This window comes from Aspergillus aculeatus (genome assembly GCF_001890905.1).
Source record: "Aspergillus aculeatus ATCC 16872 unplaced genomic scaffold ASPACscaffold_1, whole genome shotgun sequence".
NCBI lineage: Eukaryota > Fungi > Ascomycota > Eurotiomycetes > Eurotiales > Aspergillaceae > Aspergillus > Aspergillus aculeatus.
In genome coordinates this window covers 1,756,675-1,773,847 of record NW_017962976.1, presented here as the reverse complement: position 1 = coordinate 1,773,847, position 17,173 = coordinate 1,756,675, and the positions used below count along the sequence as shown (strand labels likewise).

Sequence of the window (17,173 nt, the reverse complement as noted above, 5' to 3'; positions counted from 1 at the left end):
TGCTCCGTCATATCCGTGATTGAAAATGAGAAGAGAAAAGACTGACCACAACTTTGCACCACGGAATTGCCATGGCGGAGGAAATTGCTGCCTGAAGGCACGCAGCTTGGGAAGTATTTCGTCCCCGAAGGATCCGAGGGATTCATCCGTACTCGGGATCAACGCGTGGCTGGCCCATTGTGACGAGAGGACCTTTTTCGACGCCCACTCATTCTGGCCGGAGCGGTTGTTGGAGGCATAAGCTAGGTCAGAGAGGCTACTCAGACTAAGAACAAAGTGTATGTGTCTGTGCGTGAGCTGCTAAGCTGTCAGTCTGGAAAGAATGATCAAGTTTGAAGTACAGTACTAATGGAGATGTGCCTCCGTCCCAAATGCAGTGCGGTCTAGGCTCTCGCACCTGTCTGGGGAAGCACATCGTCCTCCCTAAAATGTCCAAGCTCATCCCTTAGCTCCTACTAATTAGTATAGTCCATAGTTATGAGTAGCCTAGTGCATGAATTCAACTGAAGATATTTAGTAGTTGAAACAATATTCAGGTTATAGATAGGCTTGTAGTTCTCGGAAGTCGAGTCGGACCGAACCCCATCCTCGGCCCAGGGAAATCCGGGGCAAGACCCGCTCACGCTTGATTCGGCCCTTTCACATGTCATGACAACAACCAACCTTGCCTACAATTCGACTTCTCCCTGTCCCTGTTCTTCTTCTTCTTCTTCTTCTTCTTCTGCTTCTTCTCTTCTCCCTACTAGAACCTTACCCCACTTTCTTACCTACTACCATATTCTCATTTCCCTCATTGTTCTCTCCATCCGGTGTCATGCTTCCCTTATTGTCGTCAACCCTGGCTAGCTACGGTAGATAACTGATCTATCTACCTACTTCCCAGCCGCCGCCATGGCCGTCCAGTCCAAGCTCCTCTCCCTGCCGCCCGAGCGCTGGTCCCTTCCCTTACGCCCACTCCTCTCCAAACTCACCTCCCTCTACCTCCGCCACCGCAAGCAGATCTCCCGAACCGTCTATTTAGCCCTCTTCGCTGCCCTCGCCAAACGCATCCACAATGCCATCTCCGAGCAGAAAGCCGCCTCCCAGCAACAGGCGGAGTTGCGGAGCAAGCGGCCCGGGACCAGCAGTCTCGGCGACGGCGCCAACGCCAACGGCAGCGGCGATATACCCCGCAAGAAAGTCGAGGTGAATCGCGAGTTTCTCCGGAATCTGCTGCGACTGCTCAAGATCGTGATCCCGGGGTGGAGGAGTAAGGAGCTACGGTTGCTGTTCGGCCACAGTGTGTTTCTGGTGCTGAGAACATTGCTGAGTCTGTATGTCGCCGAGTTAGACGGGCGGTTGGTGAGCAACCTCGTAAGGGGCAAGGGGAAGGACTTTTTGTTGGGGTTGGTGTGGTGGATGATGGTCGCGGTGCCGGCAACGTTCACGAACTCGATGGTGAGTGCAGTCATGATTGAGGCTTAGACCAAGGAAAGGGACCACTCACTGACCTCATCGCCAGCTGTCATACCACCAATGCAAATTAGCCCTGAGTTATCGCAAGCGTCTCACGGACTACATCCACGATAAATACCTCTCGAACATGACCTTCTACGCCATCTCCGCCCTGGACGATCGGGTCAAGAACCCGGACCAGCTTATCACGGTCGACGTGTCCCGCTTCTCCGATAGTCTGGCGGAGCTGTACTCGAACCTGGCTAAGCCCGTCCTCGACATGGCCATCTATAACTACTCGCTCTCCAAGAGCGTCGGCGGCGAGGGACTCTTCCTCATGGGTCTGTTGGTGCAGGTCTCGGCCAACGTCATGCGGGCCCTGACGCCGCCCTTCGGGAAATATGTGGCGGACGAAGCTCGTCTGGAAGGAGAGTTCCGGTTCCTGCACTCACGCCTGATTGACTACAGCGAGGAGATCGCGTTTTACCATGGCCACGAAGCAGAGAAGGACACTCTCGACAAGGGCTATTTCACCCTCATTAAGCACGTGAATCGCATCCTGCGGAGACGGCTCTACCACGGCTTCATGGAAGATTTCGTGATCAAGTACTTCTGGGGCGCTCTGGGCCTTATTCTGTGCAGCATTCCCGTTTTTTTCAAGATCCCCGGCCAAGTCACCCAGACCATGGGTGATCGGACCGAAAGTAAGCCTGCCTCCTCCAGATCCCCCGTAACCGATTACGTAGAACCATCTAACACATGCGGACCAACAGGCTTCGTCACCAACCGCCGCATGCTCCTCTCCTCCTCCGACGCCTTCGGCCGCCTCATGTTCTCTTACAAGGAAATCTCCGAGCTCGCCGGCCACACCGCCCGCGTCTCGACCCTCCTCGAGGTCATGGATGACCTGCAATCGGGCCACTTCGAGAAGAAACTGGTCTCATCCGCGACAGACTCGACCTCGGCGCACGCCGCGACCCTAGCCTCCCGGGGCACCGTCACCGAGACCGCAGACGCGATCGAATTCCGCGACGTACCCATCGTCTCCCCGAACGGCGACATCCTGGTGCGCGCCCTATCCTTCGCCGTACGACCCGGAGACCACCTGCTGATCGTCGGCCCCAACGGGTGCGGGAAATCCTCGCTGTTCCGCATCCTCGGCGGCCTGTGGCCCGTGTACGGCGGCACGGTGCGCAAACCCCCGCCGGACCAGATCTTCTACATCCCGCAGCGGCCGTACCTGTCGCGGGGCACGCTGCGGCAGCAGGTGATCTACCCGGACAGCCTGCGCGACATGCGGGCCAAGGGCGTCACGGACGAGGACCTGCACGCGATCCTGGCGGTCGTCGAGATCGCGGGCGTCGTCGACCGCCCCGGCGGCTGGGACGCCGAGGAGGAGTGGCGCGACGTCCTCTCCGGCGGGTTGCAGCAGCGTATCGCCATGGCCCGCCTCTTCTATCACCGGCCCCAGTACGCCATCCTCGACGAGTGCACCTCCTCCGTCACCCTCGAGGTCGAGCGCATCATGTACGAGACCGCCAAGCGTCTGGGTATCACCCTCATGACCGTCTCCCACCGCCGCAGTCTCTGGAAGTACCACCGTCGCATCCTGCAGTTCGACGGCCAGGGCGGCTACATCTTCACCAAGCTGGATTGGGAGCGGCGGTTGAAGTTGGAGGAGTATGTTTGACCCTGTCCCCCCATCATCCCCAAAGATCTTAACTAATCATCATGTGTGGAACAGTGAGAAAGAAGACCTGGAGCTTCATCTCCGAGCCGTTCCGGAATTGCAGAAGCGCATGGCCGAGCTAACCGCCTGAGGGATTGAGGCAGAGGCTTTTATATATACGGAGTGTCGTTATAGAGTTTTCTCGGGTCGATTTTCTTTCCCCTTGCCTGACTTTACCTCTGTAGCCTCTTTTACACCGATCTCCCTCACGTACTTAAATCTTCGTTGATAGCATCGATCGATCATGTAGGAATTGTGCCAAAGAGACATGACTTGAACAAAGATCTACACCAAGGAATGGAACCGATGGAAGTAAAGCTCATGAATATAAAACAGGCGCAGCGGTATTGACAAGACAACTATGCAAGGAGCGAAAAAGATAAGCACATACAAAAGAAGCTCTCTTTCCTCACTTCCTTAACCCCCCGCCTCCTCCTCCCCCGCCCTATTTCAATCACTCAAACCGGATCGAGGCCGTGAAGTTTTGTCACGAATTAATCCTCGACAACAAGCGGCTCGATGTTCCAGATACTCTCGGCATACTCGCTGATGACCCGGTCGGTCGAGAAGAAGCCCATGCGCGCCACGCTGATGATGGACTTGGAGAGCCATTCCTCGCGGTTGCGGAAGGACTCATCCACCAGGTCTTGCGTAGTGATGTACGAGTTGAAATCGTCCGAAACCAGGTAGTAGTCGCCGTGCTCGACGATCGAGGCCAGCAGCGCCGAGAAGCTGTTCACGTCCCCGAACATCCCGCCGCGGATCGCCTCAAAGACCTTGGCCAGGTGGGGGTCCAGCTGGAAGTTGCCGTAGAGGTGCCGGTGCCGGAGCTCCTCGACATCCTCAGCGAGGTTGCCGAACAGGAAGATGTTCTGCTCGCCGATTTCCCGCGTGATCTCGATCTGCACCCAGAGTTAGCATCATCATCATCATCCTTGTCATTGCCACCGTAAAAGAAAACAAGGGATGGTTTCCATACATTAGCCCCGTCGCAGGTACCAATGATCAAGCCGCCGTTCATGACGAACTTCATGTTACTAGTTCCACTTCCTTCCGTACCCGCCGTCGAGATGTGCTCGCTGATGTCCGAAGCAGGACAGATGATCTCTGCCTTGCTAACGTTGTAATCCGCCACGAAGATGACTTTCAGAAGATCGCCAACGTCGGGATCTTCGTTGACAACCGAGGCGACCTTGTTGATCAGGTGGATGACGGTCTTCGCCATCCAGTAGCCCGGAGCGGCCTTACCACCGAAGATCGATACGCGTGGCAACACCTTCTTCTTTTCCTCGGCGGACATGGACTTGATTTTCAGGTATCGGTGAATGACTCCGAAGATATTGAGCTGCTGTCGTTTGTACTCGTGGATACGCTTGACCTGAATGTCGAACAATGCGTTCGGGTTCACGCTGTACCCGGTTGTCTCCTTGATGTGTTTTGCCAGACGGAGCTTGTTGGCAGTCTTGATCTCTTCCCACTCTTTCTGGAAGGCCTTGTCATCGGCAAATGCCTCCAGTTGGTCCAAAAGGGTCAAATCGGTCAAGAAATCGTAGCCTCCCAATCTAGAAGCTATCAAGTCAGAGAGGCGAGGATTTGCCTGGTGCAGCCAACGACGCGGAGTGACGCCATTAGTGACATTGGTGAACTTGTCAGGGCCATAGATGGTCACAAAGTCCTTGAATAGAGTCGTTCGCAGAAGGTCTGAATGCAGTTCTGCGACTCCGTTCACTTTGTGGGATCCGATAATAGCAATATATGCCATCCTCACCATCTTAGGGTGGGACTCTTCGATGATCGACACCCGAGACAGCATTTCTCTGTCCTCCGGGAAATTCTTCTCCACAAACTGCAAGAAATACAAGTTGATATCGAAGATGATCTGCATGTGCCGTGGCAAAAGGCTCTGCACCAGGGGGACAGACCATTTCTCTAGAGCCTCTGGTAGTACGGTGTGGTTTGTGTAACCGAATGTCTTGGTGACGATACCCCAGGCCTCGTCCCACTCCAAGCCCTCCTGGTCAATCAGGATGCGCTGCAGCTCGACAACAGCCAACGTTGGATGTGTGTCGTTAAGCTGGATGGCAACTTGGTCGGGGAACTCGCTCCAGGATCTCTTTGTCTTCTTGAATCTTCGAATAATGTCGAACAAGGAGGCGGCACACCAGAAGTACTGCTGCTTCAGTCTGAGCTCCTTACCGCGGTCCAGGCTGTCGTTAGGGTATAGCACTGCTGAGATGGTTTCTGCGCGTTGCTGCTCCGCGACTGCACTCTCATAGTCGCCTGCATTGAATTTCTGGAAGTTGAACTCTCCGCTAGAAGCCTTGGCCGACCACAGTCGTAGATTGTTTGTCGTGCGAGTGCCGTATCCGGGGACGGGAACATCGTATGCCACGGCCTGGACAACTTCGCCGTCCTGCCACGAATTCACGGTCTTGCCGTTCTCATCTTGATACTTCCGAACCCAACCGTAGAATTGGACGTCAACAGTGATTTCATGCCGAGGGAACTCCCACGGGTTGAAATCGAGCCAATAGTCAGGAACCTCCATCTGATATCCATCGACAATCTCCTGTTTGAAGATACCATATCTGTATCGAAGGCCGTAGCCCCATGCAGGGTAGTTGAGTGTGGCCATACTGTCAAGGAAACAAGCAGCCAAGCGTCCAAGACCTCCATTACCCAGGGCAGCATCATGCTCCTGGCTGATCACATCTTCGATGCGGAACCCAAGGTCCTTCAGACCCTCTGCGGCACATCGCATATGACATTAGCAAGGGCACGTGCAGTCGCGATCGCGGCTTGAGCGCTTACCTCGAGCAGCATCCTTCAAGCCAACGTTAAGCATTGCATTATCCAAGGCTCTTCCCATCAAGAATTCGAGAGATAGATCTGTTAATGAAGTATAAGCAAGCGGTCCGCCTATTGAGGGGAACTACTTGGCTCACGTACAGTACACCCGCTTCTGATCTGCAGAAGCCTGCCGCTGCTGGGTCTTGTTCCACTCGATAATCAAGCGGTCCCTGAAAGCCAAGGCAGTTCCGGAATATGCAGCCCTGGACGACTATGAGATTCTCTTTTGGCGCCAGGGAGCGGGACGGAGGAACCAACAATTCATCGCAGTTGTAGAGCGAGCGAGCCAATGTAGTTTCAATGTGGCGAACCAGCTCATTCTGTCATAGCTATTAGCACGTGAAGACATCGCCAATCATTTGTCTATAGCCTACCTCAAAGTCTTCCTTGCTGGTGAAGCCATTGACAGACTAGTCAGCGAGTGATGTTAGCCACGGATCTCTGAGGGGTGTAGTACACATGCTGTGAGCTTACGTGTTTCTTCCACCTAAGAGATTGTACAGGTTAGTTCAGTGGACTTCCAATAGCTGATTGTAAATGCGCCTGAGCTCTCTGGGGAAGCGGCCGCCAGGATCTCTGGCGTAACCGAAGAAGAGGGGTCGAACCGGGTACTCACGCCTCTCTCAGGTGCTCAGGGATGCTAGCCTCGACACTCTTGATTTCTGCTGGGCCAAAGCCGGTGAAAGTACGTCTGTGCTTGGGGCGGCTGAAGCTGGGGCCAACAGGGCCTTGAAGCTCGGAGACGGGAGCTCCAACGGAGGGCTTCCTTTCGCGGCGACTTTCAGCCATTATGACAGTCGAACTGTGAAAGGTTCGGTATCTAGAAGGTCGCTGAGAGTAATTGAGACTGGGAAGCTGATGGCAGTTGAGAGACGTGCACCCAAGGAATCAGACTCTGTGGAATCCAAGGTTATCACACCAAAAGAAAGCGAAAGGAAGAGTCCTTCACTGGAGATGGGGGGAAGGAAGCGGAGTACGAGGGAGGAGGAGGGGACGAACGAAGGGAAGGAAGGCAGAGAGCGGGTAGACGAACCCCGACTTAAGAAGGATGCGAGATGCGGGAGCTCGAGGAAGCGGGATCCTACGCACCGCACCGCGTGACAGGGAGCTCTCGATTGAATTGAGGTTCCAGGATTGAAGCAAGGCAGGGAAAGAGGGTGACGAGGGGATCAGAGGGGTTGATCGAATCGCTGACAGGACTATACTGAGGGGGAACCAGGGATCCGATCATACGTTGGCACGTTGACTGGGCCGTTCCCCATGCACGTTGACCGTATGTCTAGACCCTGGTAGAACCGGGCTTGCATAGTGCCAGATGGCGTGGGAACTAATTGCACGACGGATGGCTCGGAATCGGGAGGAAGGCCTCTTAGTCTCATAAATTGAGTAGGTAGGTATATTCTGGGATACTAGCAAGAGATGGTTGGGTCAGCTCATTGGTCAATGACACCATCATCGACTGATGTCGGTGATAGTGATGACGATGAAGCGGTTGGGTTGAGGGTGAGACATTGAATATGGGACGAGAAAGTTGCAGGGCTGGCCGATAAGATAGAGAGATAGCGGTTCAGTTTGCTGGCCGCGATGGCAGTGATGCCGTCACGGGTCAGTCGGTGTCTGTGCTTTGCGGTGCTGAGCGCTGAGCTGCGAGCTGCAGCTGCAGCCGCCAATTCCCCGGACAGCCGCTATGACGCACCTCCACTGCATTCCGCGGGGATCAGACAATCATGAACGAATAATTTATCTCGGTTGTTCCTGTTTGTTTGAGAGTACAGATGGGAGCAAATGGGAGCAGAAGAGAGCATGCAAGAGCATGACTGAGGAGATTGAGGCGTGAGATCAATGCCTTCATTGGGAGGGAGTACTGTAAGTAGTACATGTAGTACATAGATCGGGGATGATCATCAGTCAGTCAGTGGTGGTCTCAGCTTAGCTTTTGGTCCAACTGCAAACATCTCCCCCTCCCGCCCTCCCTGCCACTCCACCCCAAACCTCAACCCCGCACTTCCAACTCTACTCACAACTCACAAGGGAAAGCTGTCTCGGTCAGATAATTGAGAACAGACCTCGATCATTGTTGACCCTCCTGCAAGGTCCTCCATTCCTCATGACCTTCCCCCGCTTTGCTACGTTTGCCAAAATCACTGCCCAGCTGCACTTCCAACAAGAGACATAGAAAATCCACGTGATTTAGATTACATGTATATAGTCGCTACCAATGATTGTGAGATGTGATTGAAGATTCGCGGTCACGGGCGAACCGCGCAATAAGAAGGAAATGGACACTTGTAGCAAAAAAGGATAGCAAGAATGGAGAATTAGAATGACAGATTATGATAGATATGGAAATGAGAGATCGCCGTCCAAATGCATGACATCAATAGGGAATAGGAAAATCGAGATGAGAAAAGGAAAATCAAATGAAGGGGGGGGGGAGGAGGAGGAGGAAGGACAAGAAAGAAAAGAAACAGCTTGAAGCGCATGAGAACTGAATATCAAGCGCCCCCCTCATACAAGCTATATGCAAAGTAAAGTTGAAGCCATTAACTTTTCAGCATGGGATGATAAATTTCATCAACTCCCAAGCTCGCTGAAAGGTTAAAGGGCATATCCAATCATGGCCAACCCAGACCAAGTCTCCCTATTGAGCAAGCCATCCCAACCCTAAAACAAAAGAAACTGGAACAGAATAACACCTTGCCAGGTAAATCAACAGACCCATACCATTCCAACGCCAGGCACTTCAAACTGTCACACGAGTCAAGCACCGCAACGCCGACGCCAACCCACAGAAAACAACACATGTGGGTAACAATGAGAATCATGAGGCAGGAAAACAAAAAAAAATGGCTCAAGGAAAAGGAGAAAGAAAGGAGGGCAAGAGAGGGACAGTCAGAGGAAAGGCGATGGACAACTGAATACGGCGGCCATGGCATGAATAGAGTTCCCTCAGATAGGCGTCCCACCGACATGTGGAACATAGGAAAAGGTTGGAGGATCACAGTGGGAAGATCTAATCAACCAGTTGACAAACGCCGTATTTCTCCCTGGCAGCATAGCATCTCCTGCCAGCAATACTTCGACTAGCTGAGGAGCTCCCCACTCTAAAGGATACCTGAATCTTTAAGGGCGTTTTGTAATATCGTCTCTTTCACGGCAGCGAAGACTAATCGGATGTTGGTGGTATCGGTAGCTTGAGTAAGACTGTGCGGGAAAGGTCAGATCATGGAGCTGCAGTCTCGGCGACAAGGCGGACTTACTGAGGGTAGAGATTCAAATGCGCCCGATTGACTTGATTGAATCTCCACAGAAGATACTTGGCGGCGCGATTTACATCGTTGCCGCCCGAGTAGTCGGGGAAGTAATTGTTCAACGGCGACCGAGGGAGTTTCTGTCGGAAGAGGTCGACCTTATTTAAAAAGAGGATGATACTCGTTCGCATGAACCATCGAGAGTTGACAACAGAGTCAAACAGCACCAAGCTTTCCATCATCCGATTCTTCCGGCCAGTTAGATGCTGTATCCACTGACGGTGAGCATCAAGAGACATACCTGATTGCTTTCCTCTAATAGAACTTGGTCATATTCGCTAAGCGCCACGCAGAAGATGATGGACGTGACATTTTCGAAACAGTGAATCCACTTCTTGCGCTCACTGCGCTGGCCGCCCACGTCGAACATGCTAGACACCAGGTAAGCATCATAGAAGACGCAGTGATCCAGAGGCACATACTGTATGCTTAGTTGACCCATCGTAAAGCGAGTCTCATAGATACCGGTGGTTTTTGTTCGCGCGCGAAGCACATCATTTACACTGGGAATGTAATCTGGAGCTGATACTCGCTTGGCTTCCTCGAAAAAACTAGGTCCTCCTCGTCAGCGTGCAGGCCGCGCGGTGAGATAGAACGTGGGCACTCTTACTAGGGCGCGGAATCCATCAGGTAGAATTCGTTCTGGTGTTCTAAGACCGTCGACGTACAGGGGTCATTCCAGAGGTAAGTGATCGCATCCCCAACCTTACTGTCGAGCGGCACGTTGGGATCGGGGTTGATATTGTATTCGAGGATGTACTGGATGTAATCGCGAACTTTTTGACTCGAAGGTTCCAGAGAGAACTGGTGATAAGCGGCGATGAGCGATTTGGCGCAATCAAGGAGGTTTTTGTATACGGTCAGACGATATAATGACAACTCTTCGACCGTGTAGCCATTCTGATGGATGATCTTCATCTGCTTGACAATTGTCGACTTCCCGCTTTCTCCGGAGCCTAGACAAGACACATACTGTTAGCGCAGACCTCCATAGTCTCACCGTCCAGACAAGGGGCAGGAAACCGACCGAGTAGTAAGATCTTGCATTCTCGCCGTAGTCGTCTCGAATCTTCTTCCAATTTGCGATCGATAGCCTGGCTCCTCCGCTTCTGTTCAACATCTCCGGTCGCCTCGGAGCTCATACACGAACCCATTTTCTCGTATAATTCCCAGACAGCGGAGAACTAGCCCATTAGCTGCCTGCGGAAGCGTGCGGCATCCACCTATCAGACCGCTGACAACTGAAACCCCCGGGAGATGCGGTTCTCGAACAGTAGGTCGAACTAGGTCTGAGACCGGTCGAATCGTGGGACGACTGGGATAATTGGCGCGATCGAAAGACAATGGAGAGGTCTCGAGCAACAGAAGAAAGGGTGTTAGGTTTGCGATCGTCGAAGAAGGCTCGATTAGGGATCGAGGCTTGCGCGCGGAACGGTGTAAGGCAAAGCCACACCAGACAGGTTCGGGTTTTGGAACGACGAGGGCCTGAGCGACGTCTGCAAGCTTCGGAAACCGCAAGTGGTGTGACCCGTGATATGGGAGGTTGAGAGGAGAGGAGAGGAGAGGAGAAAGGCGAGGGCGAAGGAAACTAGGGAGGTGAGTCGGTTGAGGAGGAGGATGGTTGGATAAAGAGCAGGATCGGTTGCGTGGTAGATACGTTATAGCTCTCGCGACGTCTGAGCTGAGAGGAAAAGCTGGGGTGAGGGGCGTGTCAGAGTTCCCAGTGCGGAGCAGCAAAACGAACGAGAATGACGACCTGACGCTAAAAAAGGGTAGTCAAGGTCGATCGGGAGTTGATGTGGGAAAGTGGATGGAGGCGCGCGGATCTCGAGTGAGATAATGTAAGCAAGCAACGAGGATCTGCTGTGTTCGGTCGGCAAATGGTCGATCGGGAATGGTGTTGGAGGGGAAAGGGATGGAGGGATTGAGGTGGTGGTAAGGTAGATAAGTAGGTAAGATTTGTAGATTGATTGATTGATCTATTAATGGTTCATGATTAATGGTTCATATGTTTGGGGAAGAAGAAGGGGGGGGGTGTTTGGAAAGAGAGGGAAATGACAGCTCGTGGGTGTTTCAGAGGAAAGGCGGGTAAGTTTTGTTAAGTTAGTTAACTTATTTGGTAGTCGATTAGTTTAGTGAGTGTAGGGAATGACTGTAGTGAGACGGATGGATGTTGAATGTCGGATGGGAATTGGAGGAGTGGATATCCCCAATCGTCATAGCACTCGTTTTTACCTTACCCTGTGTTCAAAAGTCCGTTAGTTCGCTAGTTAACTTAAGGTCGACAGGTGGAAGTGGAGATTTGAGGAGACCGAGAGACCGAGGGAAGGGAAAGATTACATACACTCGTTCGATCGTAGGGGCGACGAGTGGGTATTCGTTGGTAAAAAAACGTGGACCGCCCACTCTCGACTTGCCTGGAGACTGGTAGACTACGTCCTTAGTCTAACCAACTGGACGGAGTGCTGGACTTACCCTACTAGTGTCTAGTTCGATCGAGGACGAGATGACCAGATGCGCCGACAACAAAGGGTCTTGACTGCCAAGCTGGATTCATTAATTTGTCCTTCTCTCCAATTTCAGACTATTAGGTACTACTAGGTACTAACTACGGCGTATGAGGTGCTCAATCAACTACAATACTCTGTGCTTAGCTCCAGTGACGCGAGACAGACCACTGACCAGCCAGCCAAGCCCTTCGTAGAGACTGGGACGGAAAATACTCCCCCGACAGGTTCCGCTAGTCACTTTTATACTAAACTTACTGCTTGCTACCTTTCATATTTACCTAGTAAATACAGTACAGCACCATGTTCGAAAGTTTCACAGTTGTCCTCATCAACAACTTGCCAGACCCGTGGTAGGAGGCATTGACGGCGGCGGCGCTACAAGCAAAGTCGCGTACGGAATGTCCCTCCTCGACGGAGTATTCATTCCGGACTACTAGACATGCACGGAACACAGAGCCACACGGGAGAAGATCCCATGGACTTATATTCCTTGGACCTCTGTCATGCATGGTGTTAAGCTGTCGGAATCATAATTGTCAGAGGCTGATTCAAGGTCACACTAACTTAGCAGTAGCTGAGGTAGAGATACCAGCTTTCCCCAACAATGACTCCGAAGGCTGCACCACTCCTCCTCATAACCGGGTTATTGATTCTGACTATGCACATTGATATATGGGAGAGTCTGGTATTTTGGATGGACTTCATGGTATTAGGCTTGAAACTGGGATTTATCCAAATCTATATATAATCAAGCCCGGGGTGTCGGAATTCCAGAGTTAGACTACAGGGCGTCTATTTACATGGGTTCTTGGCTTGTCATTGTTCTTTCCCCCTCCTCATCATTCGCTACTCTCGTTGCTGATGGTCCGTGAGAAACAAAGGCACATGGCTATGAGTGGGCTAGGGAACATGCGGCGTTCGCAAGTTCAAGACAGGTTCTTCCACCCTGCACGTTTCAAGTACGAAGAAGACTACCATTTGCTGGGTTCAAGTTGCTCTGAAATTTTTGATAATCACTAGGTATATATTGATGTCCAGCTACCTCGGTAGCAGTGTTCGAGCTGTAACGCCTCACCTTGAACACAGTCTATTGGATTGGAACCTCAAACGCTGAACACTATACTTCTTCAACCTCAATATAGGTTGATCATTCCGATCATTCTCTATCTACCGTTCTCATATTTGGAGCAGTACCTAAATAGGCATGTCGTACCCAGGCGGATCAGGCACGCTTTACTATGTAACCCGAACCCGAGTCGTGGCACGAATAAATAAATGACGGGGAGTCTGGATATAAGGGTGACCTACTCCAGGAAAATGCAAAATCACCCGAGTCTCGGGTAAACCAGGAAGAATGTTCCAAACGAAAGTCGCCCTCTTGATGGACAGTATATGAGCGCTTGGACCCAACGAGGGGCGGGCGGCCTTTACCGTCAACCGCAACATGTTGTCTCGACCTGGTGGAGTCAAGAATTGAGACAGTCTAGATAGTTAATCGATTTAGGTGATTCTTAAATCTGGGGGAAGGGAGCCCCAGTCCCTGAAGGCTACAGGACTAGTAGATGTAATATAGGTTATAGATAAGGATATAGCTAGAAAAGGGGATCCGAGATCGATTGCCATAGGGGAGACAAAGGCAGACTTGAGAAGGCGGTAAGAGGTATAGATCTAGAGGGGACTGCGGGAATAAAGATGGAGCGGGATGGGTTTTGACGCGCGAAGGAAATGGAAGTGATTGGAACCGTCACCTTGCAGACCCACCAAGGTATGATGACATCGTCCAGCAAAGGTCGAAACATTACGTAGTGAAAAGCCAGCCAGCCAGCCTAGTCCAGCCGGAAGTCCATGCTTTGACCTGGGCTGGCCATTCTTTTATGTGCGCATCTGGATTTCTTCCATAATCGGCCGATATATCGATGTGATTCTGGTTCTGGTTCCCAGACTGGTGCCGCCACAAATTTCGAATTGCGAATATAGATGTGTTATTCAGGATCTTGAAATGATCCTCATTGTTACTGTGGTTGTGGTTTCGGTTGTCATGGTCACTGTCGTAGATGCGGTTGTGGGGGTAGTATAGAAATCAATGTTGCAATTTGAATGTATGTACCGTCCTGAAGTCATCGACTGGGTTCTTCAGGTACCACGCATGAAAGCCTGAGTTCCTCTGAAGGAAAAAGTATCCCTACGTCTCTGTAGTCCTACTTAATAGCCGGTGAGTTCTGCTAGACGGTTAGGTAAGCGTAGTGAGAGAACAGCATCATCTGGAGGGGTGTCCACTGCCGGCCAATAGATACCGACGAAAAAAGGGTTCTAGACAAGAAAAATCTGGGTGGTGGGAGGAAAGGAGAAGAGGGATAACTAGGGAAAACGAACTCACACCAACCCAAATTTCTGGCTTAAGGCTGCGGTGTGTGTGTGTGCGCGTTGATTATGGCGGCGGCAGTTTTTCTGCCATACCCTGCTTCGTTCGCGGACGTCATCGGTCTTGTTTTGGGCGTTCCGGAAACTCGAACTCAACGGACTAGGAAGAAGAATGGTCTTTTCCCCACACACCCTGCTGGGGCGCCACCTACGGCTTTTGCTGCCTCGCTACTCACTCACTCACTCACTCACCATCTCATTCTTGTTTCTCTTTTCTCCCCTCTCTCCAACTTTGGTGCGCTCGACGTCTTAACTTAGATATTCCTCTCTGCGCCCGCAGGACCTGGTCTTCTTCTTTCTCCAGACATCATTTCCTCCCTCTCACTCTTACTCCTCCATTTCTCTCTCCCCCTCACTCTCGCTTCCCCCCCCTTCACATCCTCGTTTCGTTATCCGCCGCCCCCGAGAATCTCCGTTTTAAAATACAAACCCTCGTATTTCCTCTCTTCCTGCATTGAACTGAACCTGGTGTGCCATCCATCCTTGGTTCAAAATGGCGGAATTCGTGCGTGCCCAGATTTTTGGCACCACCTTTGAGATCACCAGTCGGTAGGATGAACTGAGCCCAAATTACCCCTCCAAGCGTGTCGGGATGACTTCTAACTTCGGACTTCCCAGGTACACCGACTTGCAGCCGGTGGGAATGGGCGCTTTCGGTCTTGTCTGGTATGGCTATTGACAGCGTCCCCGTTTCTTGCTTTTTGATCGCGACGCCTGGTTTTTGCAAGTCAATCAATCGAGCATTTTACTGACATGCGCCCCTTTGGGTTCAACCAGTTCGGCGCGGGATCAATTGACCGGGCAACCAGTCGCCGTCAAGAAAATCATGAAGCCATTCAGCACACCCGTCTTGTCCAAGAGAACATACCGCGAATTAAAACTGTTGAAACACCTGCGACACGAAAATGTTGGTCTATGCCGCTTGACGGCGATTCGCCGCCCCGCCGTGCTCCTAAGGCTGACAGTTTGCAGATCATCAGTCTGAGCGATATCTTTATCTCTCCACTTGAGGATATGTACGCATTAATCATCATTCCCTGCGACAAAATTAACTCTAACATGGTAACCACAGTTATTTCGTCACAGAGCTGCTGGGCACCGATCTTCACAGATTGTTAACTTCGCGGCCTCTCGAAAAACAATTTATTCAATATTTCCTGTACCAGATTCTGGTATGTAGCCGGCACTGACCATGTCATCTCGTCTCCCGGGCGCTCCTTCGTGACGGTCACTAATGGTCTATAGCGGGGGCTGAAATATGTCCACTCGGCCGGTGTCGTTCATCGTGACCTTAAACCCAGCAACATCCTTATCAACGAGAACTGCGACCTGAAAATCTGCGATTTTGGTCTTGCCCGTATCCAGGATCCGCAGATGACCGGCTATGTTTCGACTCGTTATTACCGTGCGCCCGAGATCATGCTCACTTGGCAGAAGTACGACGTAGAGGTGGATATTTGGAGCGCAGCATGTATTTTTGCAGAGATGCTGGAAGGAAAGCCCCTGTTTCCCGGAAAAGACCACGTCAATCAATTCTCAATCATCACGGAGCTGCTGGGAACCCCGCCCGACGACGTGATCCAGACAATTTGCAGCGAGAATGTGGGTGACAATCGATTCGAATCTTCCAGCGCTGAAAACTAACTCTTATTGTGATCATTAGACGTTGCGATTCGTCAAGTCGCTACCCAAGCGTGAGCGACAACCTCTGGCCACCAAGTTCAAGAATGCCGATCCAGATGGTACGAACATCATGTCCTCCTTTTGTGGTTGAAGGCGAGAGCCCTGCTGACATTTATTAGCGGTCGATCTGCTGGAAAAAATGCTTGTATTTGACCCGAAGAAGCGTATTCGGGCTGGCGAGGCCCTGGCCCACGAGTACCTTGCCCCGTATCACGATCCGACCGACGAGCCTGAGGCTGAGGAGAAGTTTGATTGGTCATTCAACGATGCCGACCTGCCCGTGGATACATGGAAGATTATGATGTGGGTATCATAAGGGCACGATGCAGAAGAATCTACCATGCTGACAACAAGATAGGTACTCCGAAATCCTGGACTTTCACAACATTGACCAGGGCAACGATGCCGGTCAAGTGCTTGTCGAGGGGGCTGCGGCTGGACAGCAGAGCTTTGCATGAGGAGAGATTCCTGCCTAAAATTACCCTTGACGAGGTGCACGGAATATGATAATGATGTCCTTTCCTTTTATGTTCTCATGGTATGTAGACTGGATGCGGGGATTGTGATATGCACGTTCACGTACTTATGTTCTGGCCACTACATCGCTTGTTTTTTATGCCCCCCCCTTTTTTTTGTTTCTCAATGATCTCCAGGCTGTGACAAAGTCCGGATAATGTTGGAGATTAGAAACGTCTGTAACATGACCCAACTGTTTGGATTTTTCCATTCTGCTATACATACACTTTACATTATTCCGGTCATGATCGACGGAACATTGTTTTGCCTTTCCTTCCCACCAAATGGTGAATGTTGTTTCCCCCCTTTTTTTGAGGTGTGCTTGATAGATTTTGCTCAACGTTGAAGCAAGTTACCTAATAATCAATGCAATGACTGTATACAACTGACTTGAAACCATTTCAATGATTTTTATCCAAAAAGAAATCCAAAAAGAACACCCAGAGGAAAGATAAGATATCTGATCGGATTGTTGTCTGTGTCGTATCTGAACTACCTTACTAAATCTATCTTTGACTCCGCTGTAGCAGGAGAACCTAAGCTAACTTAGGGGTGGGACAACAATGTTGGGTTTATTTCCTTCCTGTTGTCATATTTGGGGGGGGGGGCGGGGGAGGAAGGGGGGTCCGTTGCAGTGGGTGGGGGGATCCATCACCGCTCTCTGTCACCGCCCGCCCGCTGAGGAGGAGGAGGAGGAGGAGGAGGAGGAGGAGGAGGGA

At 51.5% G+C, this 17,173-nt stretch overlaps 4 protein-coding genes across 4 annotated transcripts; 2 read left to right on the top strand and 2 right to left on the bottom strand.

The window, feature by feature from the left end:
- Nucleotides 1-891: 891 nt before the first annotated feature.
- On the top strand, nucleotides 892-3,254 carry ASPACDRAFT_21209 (ATP-binding cassette long-chain fatty acid transporter PXA2; the record flags this gene model as incomplete). The annotated part of the gene is made up of 4 exons (XM_020199011.1): nucleotides 892-1,437; nucleotides 1,502-2,138; nucleotides 2,208-3,114; nucleotides 3,179-3,254. 4 exons carry the CDS (start codon nucleotides 892-894, stop codon nucleotides 3,252-3,254), a joined length of 2,166 nt encoding a protein of 721 aa, XP_020061143.1.
- A 403-nt stretch (nucleotides 3,255-3,657) lies between these two features.
- Nucleotides 3,658-7,107, bottom strand: glpV (glycogen phosphorylase; the record flags this gene model as incomplete). The annotated part of the gene is made up of 8 exons (XM_020197213.1): nucleotides 6,630-7,107; nucleotides 6,488-6,500; nucleotides 6,388-6,423; nucleotides 6,272-6,333; nucleotides 6,113-6,216; nucleotides 5,975-6,052; nucleotides 4,143-5,908; nucleotides 3,658-4,065 (listed from the first exon to the last, which is right to left on the bottom strand). The coding sequence occupies exons 1-8, from the start codon at nucleotides 6,800-6,802 to the stop codon at nucleotides 3,658-3,660; spliced, it is 2,640 nt and encodes an 879-aa protein (XP_020061142.1). The 5' UTR covers nucleotides 6,803-7,107.
- Nucleotides 7,108-9,117: 2,010 nt separating this feature from the next.
- Nucleotides 9,118-10,478, bottom strand: gpaB (guanine nucleotide-binding protein subunit alpha gpaB; the record flags this gene model as incomplete). The annotated part of the gene is made up of 6 exons (XM_020198906.1): nucleotides 9,118-9,217; nucleotides 9,274-9,512; nucleotides 9,566-9,695; nucleotides 9,747-9,875; nucleotides 9,935-10,280; nucleotides 10,352-10,478. The coding sequence occupies 6 exons, from the start codon at nucleotides 10,476-10,478 to the stop codon at nucleotides 9,118-9,120; spliced, it is 1,071 nt and encodes a 356-aa protein (XP_020061141.1).
- A 3,914-nt stretch (nucleotides 10,479-14,392) lies between these two features.
- sakA (mitogen-activated protein kinase HOG1) lies at nucleotides 14,393-16,847 on the top strand. Its single transcript, XM_020195418.1, has 8 exons — nucleotides 14,393-14,921; nucleotides 15,033-15,162; nucleotides 15,228-15,271; nucleotides 15,328-15,427; nucleotides 15,501-15,857; nucleotides 15,919-15,997; nucleotides 16,058-16,241; nucleotides 16,297-16,847. The coding sequence occupies exons 1-8, from the start codon at nucleotides 14,848-14,850 to the stop codon at nucleotides 16,394-16,396; spliced, it is 1,068 nt and encodes a 355-aa protein (XP_020061140.1). The 5' UTR covers nucleotides 14,393-14,847; the 3' UTR covers nucleotides 16,397-16,847.
- The last annotated feature ends 326 nt before the right edge of the window (nucleotides 16,848-17,173 follow it).